Source organism: Phyllobates terribilis, unplaced genomic scaffold, assembly GCF_046119375.1.
Source record: "Phyllobates terribilis strain yellow unplaced genomic scaffold, ASM4611937v1 Scaffold_5__5_contigs__length_657084704, whole genome shotgun sequence".
NCBI classification, from domain to species: domain Eukaryota; kingdom Metazoa; phylum Chordata; class Amphibia; order Anura; family Dendrobatidae; genus Phyllobates; species Phyllobates terribilis.
The window spans coordinates 58,887,869-58,913,866 of record NW_027362765.1 but is presented as its reverse complement, the minus strand read 5'-3'; the positions used below and the strand labels follow the sequence as shown (position 1 = coordinate 58,913,866).

The 25,998-nt window shown below is 41.8% G+C and overlaps 1 protein-coding gene and 1 pseudogene across 1 annotated transcript; both read right to left on the bottom strand.

The window, feature by feature from the left end:
- The window catches only part of LOC141272041 (uncharacterized), a 119,371-nt pseudogene that overhangs the window by 5,393 nt on the left and 87,980 nt on the right, over positions 1-25,998 (bottom strand).
- On the bottom strand, positions 5,527-25,730 carry LOC141272014 (uncharacterized). Its single transcript, XM_073682296.1, has 11 exons — positions 25,626-25,730; positions 19,650-19,799; positions 19,341-19,520; positions 19,134-19,257; positions 18,953-19,050; positions 13,600-13,749; positions 13,291-13,470; positions 13,094-13,217; positions 12,917-13,014; positions 11,008-11,098; positions 5,527-6,976 (listed from the first exon to the last, which is right to left on the bottom strand). The coding sequence occupies exons 2-11, from the start codon at positions 19,725-19,727 to the stop codon at positions 6,732-6,734; spliced, it is 1,368 nt and encodes a 455-aa protein (XP_073538397.1). The 5' UTR covers positions 19,728-19,799; positions 25,626-25,730; the 3' UTR covers positions 5,527-6,731.

Here is a 25,998-nt window from a genome sequence, read left to right as displayed (position 1 = left end):
CTCCAGTGACTCATAACAGGGCTGGTCATGGGACGACGTGGCTTAGTCTTTAACAAATTATGGGATTCCCAAATTTGCCCCTGGAGGTCCCAGGTAAGAGATATTGCTGTTATGTTTCCTATCACGATTTTATCTATTTATAGAGAGGAAACATGGCATGGATAGTATGATCCATCGGGCTGATATCCAATTTGGAAGCGTTAACGTAACCGCCCAGTGACGTCAGACAATGCGTTATGTTGGCCACTTCGTCATGACTCTGAAAATATGACTTACATAACTGTAGGACCCTGGGTGTTCATAAAAAAATATTTATAATTTGGAAAAGGAACAAAGCAGTCTATTTGCGGTTGACTCTGTAAATAGGGAGGCTTGGGCCATAGGGCATCTCCACAGCCTATAAAGCTATCACTTTCCACATTATTCTGCAAGTTGAGGATAGAATTCCGGTCTGTTATCCATCAGATCCCAACTTTAATTACTTGTTTACAGAGGAGGGGGTTAGAGGGTCTCAGCTGCAGTTAAAAGTCATAGAAAAGGTTATTCACTATGATAACCATGAGATGGCTTATAGATCTGCAATTATGTCTATGACATTTAAGAATTCTGTATTTTTCAAATGTGACTGGCACGACTTTTGGACATTGCATTGTGAACCCAACCTTATAAAAAACTGTTTGCCTCCATCATGTCGAAAGGCTGATTTTTTTATTTATTCATTTTTTTTACTTCACACAAGACAGACAATACTTAAAGGGCAATAAAAGTTAAGTAGTAATGTTTTAAAAAAAATTATATATATGTGCATTTTATGGTGTAAAATATGAAATTATTTTAAAAGTTTTCATAACTTCAGCTTATGAACACTAGTGGGAGCAGTGGATGACATTTGTCTTGAAAACCTTATGTACTGCTAGCTCGCATTATGACTGCAGTAAATGTGGGCGGGATATGCTCACGTGTCTGAGTTCACTCCTCAAATGCCCAGAAGGGGAGGAGAGAAAGGAGAGGGGAGGATAAAGTTTAGGATTACAGGGCAGAGCCATTTTATTGGGAATTGCAATGTGGTACTGACATGTGGACAGTGTCACCAAGGACTGCTGGCAGGGCTGATTCCAGCTTTACTGCTGCCGGAGGCAAAAACTGAAATGACGTCCCTCCTTGCAGTGCAACATGCAGTGAATAAACAATTCCTCAATTTTTGAGGGGGTTTTGATTACGGCATTCATTGTATGGTAAAATAACCTGGTGACATGATTCTCAAAGTGAGTATGATCATAGCGACGCCAAACTTGCATAAATCAGAAGTTTAATTAAAAAAAGACAAAAAAACAACTTGGCTTGTTGCATCATTTTCTGAGACCTGTTAAGTTTTTATTTTACTGTCAATGGAGAGGTGTTCAGATTTTTTGCGTGTTGATAAATATTGAAATGACAAATAGCACTGGCGCTTGGTTGATTGGATCGTAGTTGTGGACACAAAAATACGATCCGCCCAATGCTGTAACACCCTGCATAAACTGTTAAACACAAGCCATGATGTTGGTAGTATAATTAATGATAAATGGACTAAATTAGTGTTTGGCGCTCCAAAGGATCATTCCTGATGATGAAGAAAGCCAGTAATAGCTTTCGAAACGTGTTGGATTTGACCCTACACCCTCACATTGTGACATCACTAACCAGGCTGAGCAGGTCACAGAGCTTCTGGGCAACATCATATCATCCAGACATACTACCCTGTTTGATCAGATCTCAGATGAGCACTGGGGTGCCGCCTGAGCGACGGAGCCACGAGGAATCAGTGTGGAGCACGTCCTTACACAGCATCAAGCCCATCTACCCATGTATTACCAAAAGGAAGATCATCCCCATCATCACCGGTAAATGTCAGTAATCGAGACCCACAGGGTCATTCTAAGCAGCCGCAAGTACTGCATTCCACTGTATCATTAAAGGGGACAGAGTCTAGCGCTACTCCAATATACTGTATAGCCGCATACAGTGTTTTCTCACCCCCACGTGTAACTGGACAGTACATTATACCTTTATGAATTTAGAATACCTATAGAGCGAGGCATCACCGCTCTCCTGAAAAAAAAAAAAAATAAAATAAAAATATTATAAAAATATTATATAATACTGGCCTTAGCAAGGACTTTTTATTCTCTTAAATTGGGACAAAACCAGATGTCACTTACCTCCAGCGGTATTTGAGCAAATCTCTATTCCTATATATTTTTTTGTGTGTTGATTTGGACATTTTTATTAACACCATTCTAGGGTATTTAGAACAATGTTTTGATAATTTTTTATTGCATTTTTTTTTAAAGGAGATGTAGTGACTAAAAATCCACAGTTGTGGCATTTTTATTATTTTTTTTGTTTACCGCATTTACCGTAGGGTTTAAATTTTGATAGACCAGACTTTTACAGATAAGGTGATACCAACTACATTAGTTATCAATCGTTTTATTTTTAATGGGGGAAGGTGAGGCCGTTGGAATTTTTTTTATTACACCAATTATGCAGAGGTCAGCAGTGAAATCATCACGGCTGCTGCAGTCTTCCTACTGACTGCTGATTTTTGCCTTATGCACGGACGTCTGAATCAAGCTTTACTGCTGCCTGTGCCGAGAGGATCAGATGAGGTGACTTTCAATTGCCACAGCACTCTGTACATTCAACTTTAAAGTACAGAGTACAGAGTGCAGTAAGCAGTGACAAAGTCATCGCGTTTTGTACAGGCAACAGTAAAGCCTCATTCAAACGTCCATACATCAAGGAAGTCTGAATGAGGCTTTACACTGCAGAATGCAGCAGTGTGAGGATTTCACTGCTGTGCTCTGAACACTGTAGCAGTGATGAGAACATGACACGCGGCCTGGCATTGTACTACTCATGCCAAGTTATCTATCTTTTCTCAGTGCTGGAGGAAGTTACAGTCGCAGCCCTGCTGTATAGCGCTGAGGACCAGTCGGTGCCAGGCTGCCTGAGACGCTCTGATGGATGGAGCTCTTGTCATCGCAGAACACTTTGAAGTGGTGAGCAGGGACAGAGGGAATTTTCAGCTAAGTGCATAAGCCCTGGGCTACATGGTGATTTGCTCCCCCCACCGTTGTAAACTGTGCATGCTGAAGGGTGTGCTCAGTTCAGTGCAGATGCGGCCATAGTGGATGGAGTTGGACACCAACCCTAGTCTTCTGTAGCCTGGTACTGCCTTATTTACTGTGTGTAAGTGTCGTGCTCTGACACTTACACGCCATCATATAAACATGGCATCTACTAGTGGCTGTGGAAAAAAAAAAGTATACAAAAATAAATTTTAAATGGTTTTAAAAATAAATGTTTCTATAATTAATAAAATAAAAATTTTGATACATTTCCTTTAAGGTCGCAGTATGACCAGACCCTGAGCTATTGTGTCTGTTTGAGTCATTGGACTATGATTGCTTCATTGCAAATGGACATGTAAGGGGCACATTTGTACATCATGTATGAAAGATTAGAGATGCTTGAATAGATCCACTGCGCATCGACTTTGAGCTGAATGGTCTTGGACAACTTGTGATTAAATTCATGCTTATCGCAAAACATAAAAGCCCAGCGGCATTTCATACATTGATGAAAGAGAATCAGCTCACATGTCAGGCGGGTAGGATTCACCATAATGCCTTGCAGCGATCACATCACATGGTCTAGCTCAGAGAATCAGGGCGACTAACACCTGCCACACTTGTCGAGGTAGATCCTTCCCAAGCTAACCCTGCCGTCTCAACATATAGGGATGTTTATAATTATCGGTTAGGTCATGTTTACTTAGAAGTATGTATATGTCTGAGATCAGACCTTTAGTAGAGGAATCTCAGGATCTTGGACACTCAATATGAGATGGGCTAGGAGCAATTGTTGACCTGATCACTGATGAAAAGTAATGGATTATTTGTTGGTAAAATAAATAAACAGATAAGGGTAGGATATGTAAAGCCCCCGTCACACTAAGAGATCGCTAGCGAGATCGCTGCAGAGTCAAAAGTTTTGTGACGCATCAGCGACCTCCGTAGCGATCTCGCTACGTTTGACACGTAGCAGTGACCTGGCCCCTGCTGTGAGATCGCTGGTCGTGTCGAAATGGCCTGGACCATTTTTTGATCATCGAGGTCCCAGTGGGTAGCATGCATCGGTGTGTTTGACACCTTACCAACGACCTCGTTGGCGACTCAGAACTGAGAAGTCGTCCCTCATCAAGGTCTGAATCGTCAGAGTAGCTGCTATGTGACAGGGTCTCAACGACCGCCGACATCATTATACAGGTCGCTACGGGTCGCAGTATCATTGCTGCGTCGTTGGGAAGATCTGTTTTGACATCTCACCAGCGACCATATATTCGACGCAGCAACGATCCCTGCCAGGTCGTATCGTTGTCGGGATTGCTGTAGCGTCGCTAAGTGTGACGGTACCTTAAATTGCGTAGTTTATTAAATGTTCATGGTTTACTCGTAAGAGTATCACCTCTATCTTTGAAGCAGAAAAGCCCAAACCTCATCCAAAGACTAGTAAAAAAAAAGTTGTAAGGCTTTCTGGTGAGGTGTGGAGTGATCAATTAGGGGGTTAAAAGTGATGCACGAGTGGCCAACTGGTATGTTATTCTACATTTGCGCAAGATGTCCCTGGAAAAATCCATAGAGCCTAGTAGAGCACGCAGAGAGATGTCATAAGTTTCCCCAGATCAAAAGCTGGAATAAAGGGCAATTAACAGCTTTTCTATTTCTGTCCTTTTATTAAAGATGTATAGAGCTGACCAAGAGGACAGATGACGCAGATGTGCATATTAATATAAAGTGATATTAGAGAGGGCCAGACCGTCTTGTGACTTCGACGCATACATGACCTAATTGGGAGTGCGATGTCTTCCAGAGTGCCATATAAACTTCAAAAAAAGAAGTTTGAATTCCCTTCAGGGTTATTAAGAGAATTTTGTTTGGTAAGGTTTCAAAGAAATAAAGGAACCTGGGGGGGAAAGGACATTTTAACTGCCGCAATTTTGCCAAATAAGGAAGTTTAATTTAACCTCGCGTATCACAGGTGGAACATTTGCTTGAAAAAGAGAGTTAGAGATGGAAGCTATGTTAATTTCTAGATATTTCAGTGATTTCCCAAGTAAAGTTATATGACATCTTTAGGAGTAGAAGTTTGGCTTCTGGAACATTAAGTTATAATGCTTCTGTTTAAGTGGTTTAAGTTTACTGTATAACCAAATAACTTACTATATTGATCGAGGATTAAATGTACCGTATATACTCGAGTATAAGCCAACCCGAATATAAGGCACCTAATTTGACCACAAAAAAAAAAAAACTGGGAAAGCTTACTGACTCGAGTATAAGCCTAGGGTGGGAAATGCAGCAGCTACTGGTAAATTTCAAAAATAAAAATAGATACCAATAAAATTACATTAATTGAGGCATCAGTAGGTTAAAATTTTTTGAATCTTTATTTCAAAGAACAGTAAATAGCTCTGTAAGTGGAAAAGAGGGTCAACAAAAACAATATGGTATCAACAATAACTTTAAAAGTACAAAAACCTTAACTCAATCAGCAACCAAGCTAAAACACAAGAGTTAAAATCCTTCAAAACTGGATTCCTCCTCATCATCTGTATGTCCAAACAGAGCTTCAGCTTCAGCAGGTGTGAGGTTATTAGCATAGACATGGTCCTCATCACTGAGTTCGCAGTCATCACCATCACAGCTGTCGTTGTCATACAAAGCGCTGTCTTCACTGCCATCCATAGCATTACTAATGCCACATTTCATGAAGGCGCGTTGCACCGTGTCCTCTGGAATCTCTTCCCATGCATCACAAACCCACTTTACTATCATTTTTATGTCGGGCTTCATCAGATTTCCAACTTTTGTCAGTCAGGCTTGACCAGATGACATCCATTCATGCCACATCTTTCGCACACGGTCTTTGAAAGGTTTATTTAAACACACATCTAGGGGCTGCAATACAGATGTAAGCCCACCTGGAATAACGGCCAAAGTAACTTGAGAAGACTTTGCCAAATTTTTTTATGTCATCAGATGTGTGGGCTCTGAACATATCCCAAACTAACAATGATGTTTTTTTCTTTAAGGCTGCTCCTGGTCGTCCATTCCAAATTTTTGTTCCGTCTTCATCCATCCAGCCTTTAGTATGTGCACACACTGTAATTCGTGGTGGGAATTTGACCTTTTTTAGGCAAGGTCTTTCTTTTAAAATAACGACAGGCCACAGCTTAGTACTATTAGCCAAACATGACAGAACGACTGTGAAGTGTTTTTTTTTTTTTTCATTTCCTGTGGTTCTGAGTAAAATAGTTTTGTCTCCCAAACTTGACACAGTTCTGTTTCTTGGAAAATCAAAAGGTCATAGGTGTTTCATCCATATTCCCAATATCTCCCAGGTCATTGTTATGAATCCTTCTTTGTTTTATGATGAATGAATGGAATGACATCACTTTTTCATCAAGGTATTTTAGCAACTTCTGTAAAATCTTTGTTCTTTGTTGCAAACACAAGGCAAACCTATTCATAAAGCGGGTACACCATCCTGCTGACGCAACAAAATTTTCAATGCCTGGCGCTTTTAATTTGTCATCTTTAGCCATTTGAAGGGCACGTAAGCGAATTCCCATGCGTGTTACACAGTAACCATTTTGACAACACTCCATAACCCATTTATGCAATTCAGTCTCTAAAACCCCGTATGAAGTCGTTAAACCACGTCGAGCTTTTTTTTGCCTTTGGAATCTTTTCCAAGTCAGCTTTCATTTTCCGCCACTCCCTCACTTGTTTTTCGTCAACACAAAATTCCCTACTTGCAATACTGTTATTGCTTTCTTCTGCTCTTGACACAACCTTAAGTTTGAAACCAGCTTCGTATGACCTGCGTTTTTGTTTTGGTCCAAGATCAGAAGTTTTGGGATCCATTTCTAACAGGATAAAAAAAATAAGACTTTGATAAAGAATGTAGTACCATAGCGATGACTGTTTGCATAGAGCAGCCTGTGTTGGGCTCATAATATACACACTGCGTTATGTACGCACTGGGTTACTGCATGCGCTGCGCTACTGCAAATGCAACATTACCGCTAACGCAGCACATGCAGTAACAGTGCGTACACAACGCAGTGTGTATATTATGAGCCCTAACACAGGCTGCTCTATGCAAGCATAGTCAACACTGGGTCCAGATAGGGGTCAATAAGAAAATAAAATATAGCAGACTGAGTACTGTAAAAGAACTTACTGTATATCCAAGACCAGACATATACCGGTACTTGTATTCAGCAATGCTTGGGCAGGGCAAGGGGGCGTGACCAAGCACGGGTAAGACTAAGGCTACGTCATTAGTCACAGCCCTAGAGAAATGCGGCCGCATTTGAAATTCATCTGACAAGAATGCAGTGTGCCCCAGGTACCAGCACACAGAAAGAGGGCAGGTTCTTGCCCAGTACGGCACAGACAACACACAGGCTGCCTGCATGCAGGAGAAAAGAGTGGTGATATCAGCAGTCATGGGACCCTCACTCTAGTATAAGCCAAGGGGGGCTTTTCCAGCATAAAAAAAAAAAATGTGCTGGAAAATATAGATAGTTAGTATGGTCCTTTAACTTGGATATTACCTCCTATAATCTTTAAGTGCTGAGAAACAGACATCATGAATCTATGAAACCACAAGTGATCCTATACCTGACAAAAGGTTACCTGCAAAAAGCCTCCTGATGAACCGGAATGGGGAAACGCGTTGAGATCGAGATACAATGGTAGCTATGTGAGGTTTCCACACATAACCTCATAACTTGAGTGGACTCCTCATTCACATAAGTTAAGAGGTATTTTGTCTGTGACAACACTGTAGCACTGTATTAGAGACTTTGACACTATCAATTTGTATTATACCTCTGTGAATATCAGAGAAGTCCTATACAAGTGTTTTCATTGGCTGTAAGCCATAATCATCAACATTAACAGAAATAAACACTTGAAATAGATCACTCTGTGTGTAATGACTATATAATATGAGTTTCATTTTTTGTATTGAAGAACTGAAATAAATTTACTTTTTGATGATATTCTAATTTAATGAGAAGTATTTGTATGTACTATAAGCTACATTTGTGTCTTGTGCAGTGTCAGTTTATATAACTTTTCAGATCTGCAGCTGATTACTAGAATTATTGCCCAGACCATGCTGGGTTTTAAATAAATGATTTTTTCCTTCCCTCCGGTGAGGGGTTGTTAGCGCCTAGGATCATCTATGGTCAATCAGGGTGAGACGACAGTGAACGGGGAGTGCCATAACTTGCTTGCTTGACCTAGGGTGCCAGCCTCTGCGGCTAGGAAGGAAAAATCAATAAGAGAAACGATTTTGGTTCACTTATACCCCCTACTTACCTATACACCCTGATTTGATACATATGGCTTAAGACTCATTGGTTGATTATTTATACATTATTTATTTTTGTAATGCCATTTGCCTAATTTTGGGTCTGATCGGGAACATATATGGTTTGTTAATTTTTAATAAGTTATATCATTTTTAATGGATGAGGTTTTTCTTTGTGAAGCACAATAATACTCTCCAATATATATTTACTGTTAATGTGTATGCTCCGGTTATGGTCTAAGCAGGCCTCCATAGCTGAGAGATCAGAAGGTCGTCATGTGACCACCTCCTGTCATGGCAACCATCGGGCCCCCGCGATGGCATCACAGGGGTGCCAATTAGATGGGAGAGGGAGCCCCCTCCCTGCCTTCTAAATGCTGCGATCGCTATTGATGGCAGCATTTAGAGGGTTAAAACAGCTGAGGGCGATGCGAGCACCGCTCCTGTTACTGCGACAGCCGTGTCTCGGGTATCACTTAGGCTGAGCTCCTAGCTCCGATTGCGCTGGCACAGCTCCTGTGCCCGCAAAATCACCATGACGTACCTGTACGGTCATTTGCGGGAATGCGTCACATAATATGATGTACTGGTACGTCACATGTCAGAAAGGGGTTAATGAAGATCGCTGAGAGATTAATCTGCACAGGCGCCACCAGCGGCAAGGACGGTGCTGGCACAAACTTTCAAACAGTAAGCAGGTCCCTCACGCAGCAGTCACCTGTCAGACAGACACCAACAGCAAAGCACCATTATGGCAATGCCTTTACTGAACATGCAAAATCGTGCCGACAGGCTCTAGTTTAGAAGCCTAAAAAGTCGGTAGTGCAAAGTGTTGAGCTATTTTCCAGCTGTTATCTTGTTTCCCCAGATAGAAATGTCAAAGTGACCTCAACCTAAGGCTCTGAACAAGAAAGGGGATTAATACAGTCCTACAAGACCGCATCTTTTCTGGGCAATTAGAGACTATTACTTGAGAAAGTGAACTGAGCCTTAGGCCTCAAACAGACATCCAGAGTCATAAGTAAGTAAAACGCCTTTTATTATTGTTCCAGATCTTTTCCAGATAACACATGGAGTGTCATCCATTTTCTTCATATCCCCAATTACGTGAATTGGGTGAGTTTGATCCCCAAATCAAATAACAAACAGACGGCTTAGTTTTGTTTTGTGGACAGCCTTATTAAGCTGTGTTCACACTTGCATTTGGGAGTTTTGTTTGTCCGTTTCATTTTAGGAACCAAGGAACAGAATTCATGCCCAAAAAGATCTGTTGCACAACTGATGCAAATGGAAGCAATGGGGGATGTCTGGGTTCCGTTTTAAATCTGTTTTTAGGATGGAAAACAGTTCTCTAAGATGTGCCTTTTTTGCCTTTCTAAAAACGGACAGCTAAACACAATTGCGCCATTTTTATTCACCGATCATCATAATTAATGTGTTCACTGTATTGTACAAGTTGTTACCATTACAGGGATACACAGGTCCATATTTATTCTAACTGTTCGCAACTTTATTTTTAAAGAAGCACTCCAATCAACGTTTTTATCCTCTTAATATATTGCAATCCAATTATATAGCACTGTGTACTTACAATTGCTCATTTTGCCTTTCTACCCAGCTAATTCTTTTCCATTAGGTCTATGACATTACATGATTAAAAACTAGCGGAATATTTCTCTACTCTATGTAGGAACAGAAAGTCTCTTTTCCCTGCATGAGTCATCATTGGAACTACAATTCTACATCACTTTAACAGCAACAAAATTCTTTTAGCACTTACATGAATGCTAGTGAGGTTTTTAGGCTGAGAAAATTCTCTTCTCATAAGCATGTGGCTCACGGTTAATGTTTCCGCCTTCCATAATAAGGGTACCGAGTTTGAATGCCCAGGATTGACAAGTTTTGAGAATATACCTAGAGACATCCACTGAGCACAGATTTCTGTGTTAGATAGGACTGTGAATATTGAAGTATTTCTTCTGCAGCTTCTCAGCAGTGGAGAACCGACCATAAAATGTGTAGTTTTTTTGTTAAGTGCTAAATCTTTAAGAATGTAATATTGCTAAAAAGTGACAAAAAGCGCACAATAGGGCATGATCCGGGCAATAAACGTAAATAGTATGTTATTGCTCACCTGGCTGGGTTGTGTTAGGCACAACTCCTGTGCACATATAGATACCTGCTGCTGCTCCATATGTTTGAATAAAACCATCAGTAAATGCAATAGTAGAAAGGGGTATATGGATAAATCTGCTGTGCTGTGCTTCAATGTTGAATAAACTCATTTGTCAGGGAAAAAAAAAAAAATGAGATTTTTTTTCCTGATGAAGGATTTTGCTCAACAATGAAAAGTGTAGATGAATAAAACTGCTCTTTGTTCAACATCATCATCTACATTGGATATCTTCTTGACTAGCAGCGCAACAGATTTATCCATATATCCCTTTCTACTATTGCAAATAATTAGGCGTAAAAAAAAAAAAAAAATTGTGTGTGAACATACCCGAAAGTATAATTGTAACCAGTAACAGAGTAAAATATGTGACATCTCTGCATTTAGTGGTTATTACTCACCTGTGCAGTTATCTGTAGGAATCTCCTCATTACACCACTCACCACCCCTCACATATGTCTCTGTAGTATGAATATGTGGCCGATATTCACCCTGAAAGAAATATTATAAATGTCACAGACAGATGGAGAAGTCGTGTGAAATAATTGAAAAGAACATAAAAGATCATAAATGAACATAATGATAACTACTGCTGTCACATCAGTTTTGATCAGATATACAGGAAACCAGGAGACCTGCAGCTAAGTCCATACAACAAGAAAATGCAATAGTCCTCAAAAGTTTCAAGGAGGATGCCTTCACATACAGATCAGGTCACCTATAGAGAACATTGAAGGAATATACGATCCAAAAAGAAGCATAAAAATATCTTTATTAGCCCAATATTAAAAATTGAAAAATGTATAAGTCCAACCTGTCGGCTCCTAATTCTAACCAGCAGTCTCCAATCTGGCTTTTACAAATGTCTCCCTGGGTTCCAGGCGACCGGAGGGTCCTACCTGACAACCCCAAGCAACATATGCATGGGGCCAGGTGACTTCATCATCCTAACCTGGTCTCCCCAAATGTATCCATGGGTTCTCTCAAGGCCAATGGAGCAGATCTGTGTCCTTCCAGTCAGCACCGTATACCCTTAGGCCGGAATCATGTAGAATCCAAATCTGTGTCTCTCTAGATGGAGCCATGTTTCCAAGCTACTGCCCTGAAAAGTCTTTCTGATTTTCCTTGATTCTCTCATCAGCAGGATAGAAAAACCCTTTTTACATTTACATATGTGGTTAACGTCATCAGTCACAGGCAGGTTGGGGAAGGGAGTAAGGTGCAGTGCTCAGGTCTCATTGTTTGAGCTAATCCCCCTGCTCTTGTTAATAAACTAGCTAACTTTAGTACAATAGGTAATTAGCATATTAAACGTTATTGTTTCCAAACCAAGAGAACTCAATGTTCAGGTTAAGGCCAAGGCCCCACTGTGAGTATTTGGTCAGGTGATGAGCAATCAGAGAAAAGGTATAATAGAAACAAGTCACCAATTCTGCATTTATCACACACTCCTGGTTTTGGCTCCCACTCCTGAGAAAAAATACTGACTGAATACTGATAGTGGGGCCGTGGACTTATACACATAATAATATGTCCTTCTTGACTAGGCAAAGAAAAACACATACATTCACAAGTCAACACAAAAGATAATAGTGCATTTATCTTGGCTTAACAAATCTAAACGTCTGCCTGATTAAGATAAGAAGCTGTTTCGTCATAGCCACATTATTATAGACACCCATCTAGTAGCACATTGGACCTCTTTTGCTCTTCAAAACCTCAGCCATTTATCTTGTAACAGATTCCACTAGGAGATGAAATAGTTCTGCAGGAATAGGAGGCTCAACCTTCTCCCAGTGCTGCACTCTGGATTTACAGGTCTCATGTTGAATCAGAAAAGTACAGTTTCTTCTAATAAATTGGCCGTTCAGTGTATAATACTACAAATATCAGAAAAACAGACCAGCACCTAAAAACCGAATACGACAAGTGTGAACAGGTGTAAGCCGTCACAACAATTCAGTATATAACCAAGACAATACAGATAACACTCTGAAATGCTATAATATGCAAACATTGAATATCGGAATGTGTAACTTCATTCTTAATACTTCGTGCACAAATTGGCCTATTCATGAGAAAGGCCTTCCCGCAGCTGAAGGGCTCTCATGAATTGGGCAATTTGTGTGCCAAGTACCTTCATTTTTTAATTCTATAGCAGTAATGCATTCAGATATTCAATGTTTTCATATTATAACATTCTAGAGTGCAGAGTATAACACTGGTGGATAAAACAAGACTGAGCACAAGCACCTTCACAGCCGTCTACACATCATAGGGGAGATCTCATGACACCTTCTCTCCATCTACCTCATGATCCTGAAGAACATCGGGATCTTCTTGTTTACAGTCCTGTGGAAGGAGAGGATGGGGACATCTCTTTGGTGTTGTCCTCTTACTGGATAAAACTGGAGGAAACACATACAAGGACTGAATTCATTCCTTACATACAGATATTTATAGGCCGCGTGTATTTAGTCCTATTACCTGGTGATGTGAGGGGCTGAGGAACCTCCATCATGACATCCTTGTACAGATCTTTGTGTCCTTCTAGATACTCCCACTCCTCCATGGAGAAATAGATGGTGACATCCTGACCCCTTAAAGGAACCTGACACATACAATGATACAGTCATCCCCCGATCCCTCCATAGCATTACTGTATAATTTCCCAGCAGTGTCACCTCTCCAGTCAGCAGCTCAATCATCTTGCAGGTGAGTTCTAGGATCTTCTGGTCATTGATGTCCTCATGTATCAGGGGGTGAGGTGGAGGAGCCGTGATTGGGCTCAGGGGTCTTCCCCATCCCTCAGACACAGGGGCCTGACAGTGGTCACTAGAGGTCTTCTTCACTACTGTGTAATCCTGGTTATGGAGAGACACATTAATAAATCTCACTACAGACATTTCCAGAGTCCTCACCTCTCCAGTTCTGTCCATCTGTTATTCCCATAGATAAGAATGATGTAATGTGACGTCATCAGAATCTCTCACCTCTCCAGTAAGCCGGAAGAGGATCTCTAGGGTGAGGTGTAATAGCCTCTCCGCCATCTTGTCCCTGTCTCTATCCATCCTTGACGGGTCAATCAGGAAAATTCTCTGATATAGAAGATCTCCACTGAGAGGATCCGATATTGTAGGGACCTGAATGGGGAGAAGATGACGATGTAACATCATAAAGATCCCATGTAAGAAATCTCCGGAGCTGTTACCGGCTTCACATGATCACTACATCCAGTCATGGCCCCGTCCTGCCCCCGGTATAACACACAATCACATACAGAGATTTATCACAGAATATCTCCAATCCAACACCAAAAACAAGCAAATGTAAAGACAAACAGAGATCGGCACGACAGAACAGAAAAAGCCAGTAACAGATAATGATATAACATGAGAGATGAGTGAATCGATTTGATTTAAAACGAGTTTGTGTCACATTTTTAGTAATTTGCTGAACCCAGCAAATTAAATTACAATTCACTTCCCTCTGCCATTTTATATTATTGCAGACAATTGCATTAGCCAGAGAAGGATTATGTGCACCTGGGAGTGATTTCCCATATCTTGCAGCTATCATGTCACATGGTGTAGCGCAGCCAATCAAAAGGGACTAACAAAGTCTGCATAAAATCCGAAGCAGGAAATGCAGCAGTCATTTTGCGATGAATCTGGATAGCGGAATGATGCCACATTTCATAGCTTATCAATAGAGAGAGGAAGAGAATGTAATAAAACACTGAACAAGCTGTAGATATAGGCCCCAATTCAACATTGTCTTCATGCCCGTTTTTTTGCCTTTTTTTAGTTTTCACCCAATTCATTAATTTTATTTGTGCCCTTTCTGAAGTGTATTTTTATGTGCTCACCTGTTTTTGTTTTGTTTATTTACCTCTTTTTGGACAGAGCTTTTTTTATTTATTTATTTTTTAAGTTGCAAAATTTAGCGCAAATTCAGTCCCACCCGCCCAGGATGCGAAAGGATCCGAAAATTTTGGTGCAATTTTTTGTAACCGCTTGCTCCAAATTCTGACCCTCCCGACAGCATGGTGCAACAAAAATCAGTATTCATTAGACAGACAATATTTGTCACTGCTCATTGATATGTTTGTGCTCTTTTGCCCGATTACATTTTTTCTTCTTTGCATTTCATTTAGACACTGGAACTAGTCATCTGCTGTAATAGACCATCGGTGCTAAAGAACGACTAGTGCATTCACACATATTAGTTGCACACCAGTGCTGTATTCAGCTGCAACTATGGAAATACTGGCCAACAAGCAAATCTGGCATTAGATAGGCCGGTCCAGCCGTGGACTGCATCAATTTCAACAATATTAACAGTATTGGTGTCCTAAGGACACAGATACTGTTAACAGCTGTGACGAAGCACAGAGCCATCGGTAACGCAGGGGAGGGGATGTTGGTTACTGTGATTCCGGCATCAACTTCAAGCAAAACAGACTACGAGAGATGACGGAGGCTGTGGCTGGATTAAAGAAGCATAAAAGATTTTCTTCTTTTTGTGGGCAGTGATGGAACCAGCATACTATATGGGGGCTGTGAGAGAGACATCATACACTATATGGGGGCTTTGAGGGAACACCATACTATATGGTGATTGTGGGGCACCATTATACTGTATTGGGGCTGTGGTGGACCATCATACTATATGGGGGGAGTGGAGCCACTATGCTGTAGGAATGTATGAACATCAATCGATATAAGTGCCATGGAAGCGGTATAGTGGGTGAAAACATCAAGGAGCTTCAGTTGGAACAAAATAACTGTAAAACCAGCAATACAGATCCCTCTCTGTCTCTGTGCTTATATGCTGTGATAGCAAAAGTACTATGGGGCCCCGTGATTTCTATGTACCGTATTTATCGGACTATAAGACGCACCTAGGTTTTAGAGGAAGAAAATAGAAAATAAATTGAAGCGAAAAATATGGTCATGATGTACTGTTATGGGGGAAGGGGTCTGCTGCTGACACTGTTATAGAGGTAATGTCCCCCAATTCTAAACTAATATCTCCCGTCCTGGTATACATGGCCCCCCAACCCCATCACGCTGCACACAAAAAAAAAATTCTACTCACATTCCCTCTGCTCCAGCGCTGCATCCTGTTCTGATGCAAGCAGTTGATCTCACAGTGTGAGCATCGCATGACGTCACTGCCATGCACCCTCACATGCTGAGGTAAGCTGCCGGAATATTCACTGCTCCCCACACCAGGACTATGGGTGTGGAGAGCAGTGAATATTCATTTTCCTTAATAGCGCGCACAGTGGCAGCCGCGGCTCCTGCAGAGACTCGGCGATCACGTGTGCTCGCTATTAAAGAGAATTCACTGATCTCCACTCCCATGAGCGTGTTGAGTAGTGAATATGCATTCTGTTTAATAACGGGCACAAGTGATCGCCGAGCCGCTGCAGGAGACGGCGGCTGCGGTTAACACTGTGCGCGCGCTTTAAGGAAAATAAATATTCACTCCTCCCCCCTACGCCCATTTGTGTGGGCAGGAGTGAATATTCATTTTCTTAAACAGCGGGCACAATGTTAGCGCAGCAGGTGGCTCCTGCTTCGGACTGTAAGACCAATCCCCTACTTTCCTCCAAAATTTTGGAGGAAAAAAGTGCGCCTTATAGTTAGAAAAATATAGTATGCCACTGCTCTGGGTCATAATTACAATAAAGAGGCACTGTGGTCATTATTATAAGGGGGGCACAATGGGGACTCATTAGCACTGCAATGAAAGCACAGGAGGCTAAATTATTATGAGAAAACCAGAGGTGTTTGTATTATTATGAGGATGTAAGGGATCATTATTATTATTATAATGGGTCAAGGAGACACAGAAAAGGCATTGTTATTGTGTGGGACACAACAGGAGGTTATTACTACCATGTAGGGCACACAGGGGGCATTATTACTGTGTAGGACATCAATTCTACAACTATATGGTTTGTGTACAGGTGGGAAATGTGAGGAGGGGACTGAAAGAGCAGGAAGCCAAAGTGGTCTCTGTGTTACATTTTGTAAGGAAGAGTTATGGATGGAAGTAGAGTTCATGGTGGTCTGGGCCAAATGGAAACAAAAGGGTAAATGAATAACTACTATCATCAATAACATCACTGGTGAGAACCTGTACAATTCACACATTTAAGGTACGTACAGCACTGATAATATGATTATATGGTTACTGTATGGTGGTAATATCAGTCCTAGTACAGTGGTTTCGGTTAATTATCTGTATGATGGTAATACTACTGTATAAACTGCTTATATTTGGTATTTGTTATATTACAATATTATTATTTCAGCATTACTATTAAATCTTATATAATGGTATTATTGGAAACATAGGTCTTATAGTAAGTCTAATCTTGATTTCCTGCAGGCAGGGTAATATAAGTAATTGAGACTCCAATTTGGGGAATGGGATAGATCTGGCATGAGCTTGTGTGCTTTCAAATACCAAAGGATGAATTTAAGTCCCAGTAAGCAATATATATTCCTTGTTATAACTTGTTATCCTATAGCAGCAGCACCAATAGGGATTTTATCCTCCTGGAATAAATGACATGTGATGGCAATTAGTAGAAATTATCTTCTCTCTATAGATAACTATTTGCTCTCGCCATGTTTTTTTTATTTTATTTTGTCTTCCTGAAGGGACAGGTGGTATTGTTGGGAAGCATCTCTCGGTTTTCATTTTATTTTATATAGACACTTCCTATGGGGCACCCCATCTGTGCAAGTCCACATGCATGGGAGTGCTTATAGTTGCCATTATGGAGATTACATACACTGCTCAAAAAAATCATCAATGGAAATCAAATTTATTAACCAATGGAGGCCTGGATCTGGAGTCACCCCCAAAATTAAAGTGAAAAAACACACTACAGGCTGATCCAACTTTGATGTAATGTCCTTAAAACAAGTCAAAATGAGACTCAGTATTGTGTCTGGCCTCCACGTGCCTGTATGACCTCCCTACAACTCCTGGGCATGCTCCTGATGAGGTTGCGGATGGTCTCCTGTGGGATCTCCTCCCAGACATGGACTAAAGCATCCGCCAACTCCTGCACAGTCTGTGGTGCAACGTGACGTTGGTGGATGGAGTGAGACATGATGTCCCAGATGTGCTCAATCGGATTCAGGTCTGGGGAACGGGTTGGCCAGTCCACAGCTCCAATGCCTTCATCTTATAGGAACTGCTAACACACTCCAGCATGAGGTCTGGCATTGTCCTGCATTAGGAGGAACCCAGGGCCAAGCGCACCAGCATATGGTCTCACAAGGGGTCTGAGGATCTCACCTCGGTACCTAATGGCAGTCAGGCTACCTATGGCGAGCACATGGAGGGCTGTGCGGCCCTCCAAAGAAATGCCACCCCATACCATTATTGACCCACTGCCAAATCGGTCATTCTGAAGGATGTTGCAGGCAGCAGATGGCTCTCCATGGCGTCTCCAGACTCTGTCATGTCTGTTACATGTGCTCAGTGTGAACCTGCTTTCATCTGTGAAGAGCATAGGGTGCCAGTGGCGACTTTGCCAATCCTGGTGTTCTGTGGCAAATGCCAAGCCTCCTGTACGGGGTTGGGCTGTGAGCACAACCCCCATCTGTGGACGTCAGGCCCTCATACAACCCTCATGGAGTCGGTTTGTAACAGTTTGTGCAGACACATGCACATTTGTGGCCTGCTGGAGGTCATTTTGCAGGGCTCTGGCAGTGCTCCTCCTTGCACAAAGGCGGAGGTAGCTGTCCTGCTGCTGGGTTGTTGCCCTCCTACGGCCCCCTCCACGTCTCCTGGTGTACTGGCCTGTCTCCTGGTAGTGCCTCCAGCCTCTGGACACCACGCTGACAGACACAGCAAACCTTCTTGCCACAGCTCGCATTGATGTGCCATCCTGGATAAGCTGTACTACCTGAGCAACTTCTGTGGGTTGTAGAGTCAGTCTCATGCTACCACGAGTGTGAAAGCACAACCAACATTCAAAAGTGACCAAAACATCAGCCAGAAAGCATTGGCACTGAGATGTGGTCTGTGGTCCCCACCTGCAAAACCACTCCTTTACTGAGTGTGTCTTGATAATTGCCAATAATTTCCATCTATTGTCTATTCCATTTGCACAACAGCATGTGAAATTGATTGCCAATCAGTGTTGCCTCCTAAGTGGACAGTTTGATTTCACAGAAGTTTGATTTACTTGGAGTTATATTCTGTTGTTTAAGTGTTCTCTTTATTTTTTTGAGCAGTGTACAAGACTGAGTACAAGACCTTCACAGCCGTCTACACATTATAAGGGAGATTTCATGATACCTTCTCTCCATCTACCTGATGATCCTGAGGAACATTGGGATTTTCTTGTTTACATTCCTGTGGAAGTAGAGGATGGGGACATCTCGCTGGTGTTGTCCTCTTACTTGATAGAACTGGAGGAAACACATACAGGGACTGAATTCATCCTTTAAATACAGATAATTATAGGCTGTGTGTATTTAGTCCTGTCTATTACCTGGTGATGTGAGGGGCTGAGGAACCTCCATCATGACTTCCTTGTACAGATCTTTGTGTCCTTCTAAATACTCCCACTCCTCCATGGAGAAATGGATGGTGACATCCTGACACCTTATAGGAACCTGACACATACAATGATACAGTCATCCCCCCAATCCCTTCATAGTATTACTGCATAATGTCCCAGCATTCCCAGCAGTGTTACCTCTCCAGTCAGCAGCTCAATCATCTTGTAGGCGAGTTCTAGGATCTTCTGGTCATTGATGTCCTCATGTATCAGGGGGTGAGGTGGAGGCCCTGTGATTGGGCTCAGGGGTCTTCCCCATCCCTCAGACACAGGGTCCTGACAGTGGTCACTAGAGGTCTTCTTCACTACTGTGTAATCCTGGTTATGGAGAGACACATTAATAAATCTCACTACAGAAATTTCCAGAGTCCTCACCTCTCCAGATCTGTCCATCTGTTATTCCCATAGATAAGAATGGTGTAATGTGACGTCTTCAGAATCTCTCACCTCTCCAGTAAGCCGGAAGAGGATCTCTAGGGTGAGGTGTAATATCCTCTCCGACATCTTTTCCCTGCCCCTATCCATCCTTGATGGGTCCTTCAGGACAATTTTCTTCTATAGTAGATCTCCACTGAGAGGATCAAATATTGTAGGGACCTGAATGAGGAGAAGCTGACGATGTAACATCATAAAGATTCCATGAAATTTATCACAGAATATCACCAATATAGCACCACAAACAAGCAAATTTAAAAGACATCCACGGAACGACAGAACAGAGAAAGACAGTAACAGATAATGATTCAACGTGAGAGGTGAGATTTAAAATTAGTTCATGTCACATTTTTAGTAATCTGGATAGTGAGACGATGTCACAATCCACAGCTTATCAATAGAGATAGGAAGATAAAGCCATAAAAACACTGAACGAGTTGGAGATTTTTTTTTTGTTCCCACCCTTTTCATGATTCTATTCGTGCCTCTTTTAAAGCTACTCTTTATATTCTCACCTGTTTTGTCTTGTTTCCAGATGTTTTTGCCTGATTCATGAATTGCAGCTTTTTAAAAAGTTGCTAAATTTGGCGCAACTTCACTCCAGTCCTCCCCTAGAATATTTTCGAGTATTCCAAAATTTTTGTGTAATTTATTTATTTATTTTTTTTTTTTATTTTTTTTTTTTACACTTTTGGTGCCAAAACCAGCTCTAAACTGGAAGAAAGCCCATTTGTGACTTTGCCCCAAATTCATGAAACACGTGACACCATTTTAATGAATTTGGAGCCAAGAACAGCAATACCACAAGACAAAAAAGAAAAAAGTTACTTAAAAAAAAAACCCGCAAATGATGTATTGGTGCCATAGAATGTGTGACAACACAACAGTGAAGAAGACTAAATGTGTGAGGAAATCAGAATAATACACATGTAATTGCTATCCCCTTAGGGAGATAGAAAAGTAGGGCTACTTATCTGGCTGATGCGTCTTATTTTGTCAATCATGTTTTTTTATTTTATTTTGTATTTGCAGAAGCAAGCTACCAACATTTTTCTTTTTAACAAAGACATTTAATTCTGTGACTGCCTCACAAAGCTTGCATGTCACAAACAGTACTGAGTTTTTGCACACCTGTAAGCGCTACACTAATACTGCAACCTGCTGTTGCTTTTTTCCTACTTTGCCTCTAGTAAATGGAGGGGAGGTAGTGTATGATGTTTGAACTAGAGTATTTGGCACATCAATCTTCTCAGTCACTAAGGATGATGTTACCTCTGACAGTGACAATATCAGTTGGAGTCAGTGTTCTACACTTCTCTACTATTCTGCGGCTTTAACACTTAGGCCCCATTCATCAAAGCGATATTGCCAGAATTCTGGCATAAATCACTTGGAAAATTTTTGTGCAACTTTTGCCGTTTTCACCCCAGTCCAAAACAGGGGCGCAGAGCCATAGGTCATCTAATTCATGATCATCTATGGCATACCTTACACCAGAAATCTCTGACTGGAGTAAGATTTGTGGCGAGGTGCATGGATGTGCACGCCACTTTTTTAGATTATGTTTATTAAGAAATATATGTTTGACTGCAAAACACCCCTTCATGAAGACAGTCATGAACATTGCCATTCTTGATGAATCGTGGGCCCTAATTTTTTCAATTGTAGACTTTCAATTCAGTTAATGACATTTTGTTTCACAACAACTTCTTAGAGTTGATGCATTGGCTGAGGACAGTCAGTGTTTGGACTTGGATGAAGCAGAGGTGGAGGAGGATGGGATTCAAATTTCTAGGCGTGTTGGTTGTGGTGCAAGTGGCATTGGTAGCCAGGGAAAGTAGCATTGGCAGCGGCAGCAGAGTCTGGGAAAACATAGGAATGTAAATCAGTAGGGAATGCAAGGAACTCAGGATGTTTCTTACATTGAGACAACTGTCAGCCGTGTCTGGAATGATGATGATGACCATGTCGTCATCAAAGAAGGTGGGTGGGGGCATTGGCAAAAAGAGAAGATGAAATTTGTACTGTGCTCAGATTGGTAACAGGTAAACCCACAACTGCTGTTAGTGGAGTAGGCTCAAAAGTGCCTAAAAGTGGAGATCATAGATCTGGTAGTGGTTATGTTCGTGCATCTTGGGTGAGGGAATTCTTTCCAGTGTTGCTGGAGAATCATTCTGTTGCAGTGTTAGCAAGGCTCAAGCTGTCCTTCTCTTTATGATTGTCTTTCTGGTAGCTTGGCCACACCCTTATGTACTACCTTATCAGCATGTATTGCTTTCCATATTTTTCATGCATTGTATCATCAATTAGCTATGTATGTGGTCAGGAAACATCAATAAGTCTAGTCATCAGTTTGTGTTTAAACACAAATGCCGCGTGTCCAAGTTAGTCATAGTTGCTGTTGTGCCAAGTGGATTGTACTGCCTTTTTTTTTTTTTTTTTTTTTTTTAAATAATGTCATTTGCTTAGTCTTGATGGAGGATACCCAGTCACTATTATTTCTCAAAGAAAGTTGTCCCTTCTTAGTCATAGTGCTGCAGTAGCAAGAATGACCAGGGACAACAGTACATGTCTTTCATGGCTCACTATGTCAATGTTTTCATTGGGCACTAGACCTGGTTCCAACATCAGACGGACCTTATGCACCACTTTGACCTACTCTACAGCCTTCTCAATGGACATCTCACTGTCCCAAGCACCAACTGGGCAGAACATTGTATTAAATGTCATACTCAATGGCTCTCCTTCAATGATAACTAGTCAACTAAGTAAGTGACAATGCCAGAAACATTGTGGCGGCACTCGGTTTGGGCAAAGTAACACATGCTCCGTGTATGATTGACATTATATATGTGGCACTGCGGGCTGTATCACATATGATGGGATTAAATACATGCCTCTGGGGGTTGTATCATGCATGATTGGCATTAGATACGCAATATTGAAAACTATATCACACATGATAGGATTAGATACACAGCTCTGAAAGTTGTATTAGACTTAATGAGCATTTGATACGCGACAATGCAGGCTGAATCACACATATTGTGCATTAGATATGATGCTCTGCGGACTATATTACACATGAAACAGTGCCGTGACGGGGACTTATCCAGCTGTGGTAGTCTGACAGTAGTGCAATGTTGGCTACCGATCACGAACCTGATACTCATCACATCCCGGCATCTTCTGCCACAGCTCGTGCTGAGCCCCGAGAGCGGTGACAAGGGGAAAATGGCACCTGGCTCCCCCCACAGCTGTGACCTGGACAGCCCAGGGGGCATGCCCAGCTCTCAGCTTGAGGCAGCCACAGTATAGAAGATAGGAGACTGCTGTCAGTATTCGACTCTATTTGCAGGGGCTGTCATATTTGAGGTGTGTAAGTGTCGTGCTCAGATATTGAGGCTGCGTGCCCACGTTGCGGATTACAAGCGTTTTTGCTGCAGATTTTCCGCAGCGGAAACGCTTGTAAAACGCTTGGTAATCCGCATCCCATTGTCCCCAATGAGAATCCGCAAGTTCTATGCCCATGCTGCGGATTTTTCCGCAGCGTTTATGCTGCGTTCAAAAATCCGCAGCATGTCCATTAATTTTGCGTTTCCGCATGCGGAATTGCCTTGTGCAATGCATTAAAAACGCAAGGCAATTCCGCATGTGGAAAACGTGCGATAAACGCGTGCGGAATTCCGCATGCGTTTTTCCGGGAGAGGACATGCGGAAATGAAGCAGAAATTTTCTGCTTCATTTCCGCAACGTGGGCACATAGCCTTACACACCAACAAATAAAAATGGCAGCCCCCAATTACTAAAAATAATTGATATAATCAAACATGGCACATTCCCTTGAAGGCTCTCAAACACATTAGTGGTCAGCCATACACTTGTTTGGCTGACAACTAAGTCTCCTGACTATCACATACACAGGAGTACTTGGCTAAATGTTCTTGTGATCTCTACTAGAGAGCAAATGTCAGGCTCCTCTGGAAGAAACTTATCTTCAGAGAGAACAAGAGGATCAACTATTGGAATTCCAACAAGCTGGATCCTTCTCTTCCCTCACAAAGTATAGAAGGAAAGTCAGGAGGCCCCATACACATCAGATTGTTGGCTGAACCTGCCGATTTTAGCTTTATGAGCATGGAAGCCTTAGTGTAACCTGCACAATAGGCAGTACTGTGTGCACAGAAATCATGAACCTCCGTGCATGAACTCCAATCTAGTCATCTCTGTAGTGTCACATCTAGAAAGGAGTTGCTGGAGGGAATTTTATTATTCCTGGGGAGCCAGTTAGGCCACGGCCCCAACTGATTCGTAAAAATGAAAAAGTGGAAAAAAAAAATACTTTTTCATTTTTAAGAATCAATTTGTGAAGCACCTGGGGGTTCCAAGTGCTCACTATGCATCTAGATAGGTGCCTTGGGGGGTCTAGTTTCCAAAATGGGGTCACTTGTGGGGGAGCTCCAATGTTTAGGCACACAGGGGCTCTCCAAACGCAACATGGTGTCCGCTAACAATTTGAGCCAATTTTCCATTCAATTTGTTAGCGGACACCATGTCGCGTTTGGAGAGCCCCTGTGTGCCTAAACATTGGAGCTCCCCCACAAGTGACCCCATTTTGGAAACTAGACCCCCCAAGGCACCTATCTAGATGCATAGTGAGCACTTGGAACCCCCAGGTGCTTCACAAATTGATTCTTAAAAATAAAAAAGTGGAAAAAAAAAATGCTTTTTCATTTTTACGGATTAATTTGTGAAGCACCTGGGGGTTCAAAATGCTCACCACCCATCTAGATAAGTTCCCAGTGGGGTCTAGTTTTCAAAACGGGGTCACTTGTGGGGGGTTTCCACTGTTTAGGCACATCAGAGGCTCTCCAAACGCAACATGGCGTCCACTAATTATTCAAGCAAATTTTACAATCGAAAATTCAAATGGCGCTCCTTCCCTTCTGAGCCCTGCTGCGCCCAAACAGTGGTTTTCCCCACATATGGGGTATCTGCGTGCCCAGGGGAAATTGCACAATAAATTTTGGGGTCCATTTTTTCCTGTTACCCCTGCGAAAATAAAAAAAATTGGGTCTAAAGTAACATTTTTGTAAAAAAAGTTAAATGTTCATTTTTTTCTTCCACATTCTAAAAATTCCTGTGAAGCACCTGAAGGGTTAATAAAGCTCTTGAATGTGGGTTTGAGCACCTTGAGGGGTGCAGTTTTTAGAATGGTGTTACTTTTGGGTATTTTCTGTCATAAAGACCTCTCAAAGTGACTTCAAATGTGATGTGGTCCCTAAAAAATGGTTTTGTAAATTTTGTTGGAAAAATGAGAAATCACTGGTCAACTTTTAACCCTTATAACTTCCTAATCAAAAAAAAATTTGGGTTCCAAAATTGTGCTGATGTAAAGTAGACATGTGGGAAATGTTATTTATTAACTCTTTTGTGTGACAGATCTCTCTGATTTAAGGGCATAAAAATTCAAATTTTGGTCAAATTTCCATTTTTTTCACAAATAAAAGCAAGTGATATCTAAGAAATTTTTCCACAATCATGAAGTACAATATGTCACGAAAAAACACTCAGAATCAGTGGGATCTGTTGAAGCGTTTCAGAGTAATTACCTCATATAGTGGCAGTGGTCAGAATTGTAAAAATTGGCCTTGTCATTAACGTGCAAACCACCCACGGGGGTAAAGGGGTTAAAAACTTGATTAAAAAAAAAAAATCAATAAAAAAAAGACATGAAATCATTACATTTATAAAGCTCATTATATAATAATTCCTATTCATGAAAACCCTCCTGTAATATCATTTCATTATAACCCCAGCTCCTCCCTGCACTCTCCATTCTGTAATGAGGCGACTAGAAAGGAGCCTGTGACTCCTGGAATCATCTCCATTCTAGTCCTGTCAGTAATGAACTGTCTACGAATACACTGGAGATAATCCTGTGAGGACCTCGCTACAGCCACTCCATGCTAAAGCAACCAAACCCACCTGCAGAGCCTGCTCCCAGTAATGGAGGATCTCCACATACCTCCACCTGCAGAGCCGCCACCACATATATGGCTGCTCTGTGCGCACAGGACCTGTGATGAGGTCACAGGAGGGGAGGAGTCAGGGGTCACATGATCAGGGGCCTCAGTGGATGCAGGACTCTGCTGTGCTGGTTGTCATGGTGCTGGATGAGGTGAAGGTTATGTGTGGGGTCAGGAGGGATTTACAGTGTGGATGTAGCAGAGCCGCGTGTGTACGAGGTGTACGGAGCGGAGCCGTGTATATACGAGGTGTACGGAGAGGAGCCGCGTGTGTACGAGGTGTACGGAGCGGAGCCGCGTGTGTACGAGGTGTACGGAGCGGAGCCGCGTGT

Coding starts and splice junctions, on each gene's coding strand:
- LOC141272014 (XM_073682296.1), bottom strand. CDS start 19,727: ATGGATAGGGGCAGGGAAAAGATGTCGGAGAGGATATTACACCTCACC. Junction 13,471..13,599: donor TCTTCCGGCTTACTGGAGAG/GTGAGAGATTCT, acceptor CTCCATAACCAG/GATTACACAGTAGTGAAGAA. Junction 11,099..12,916: donor ATGTTCTTCAGGATCATGAG/GTAGATGGAGAG, acceptor TATTTCTTTCAG/GGTGAATATCGGCCACATAT.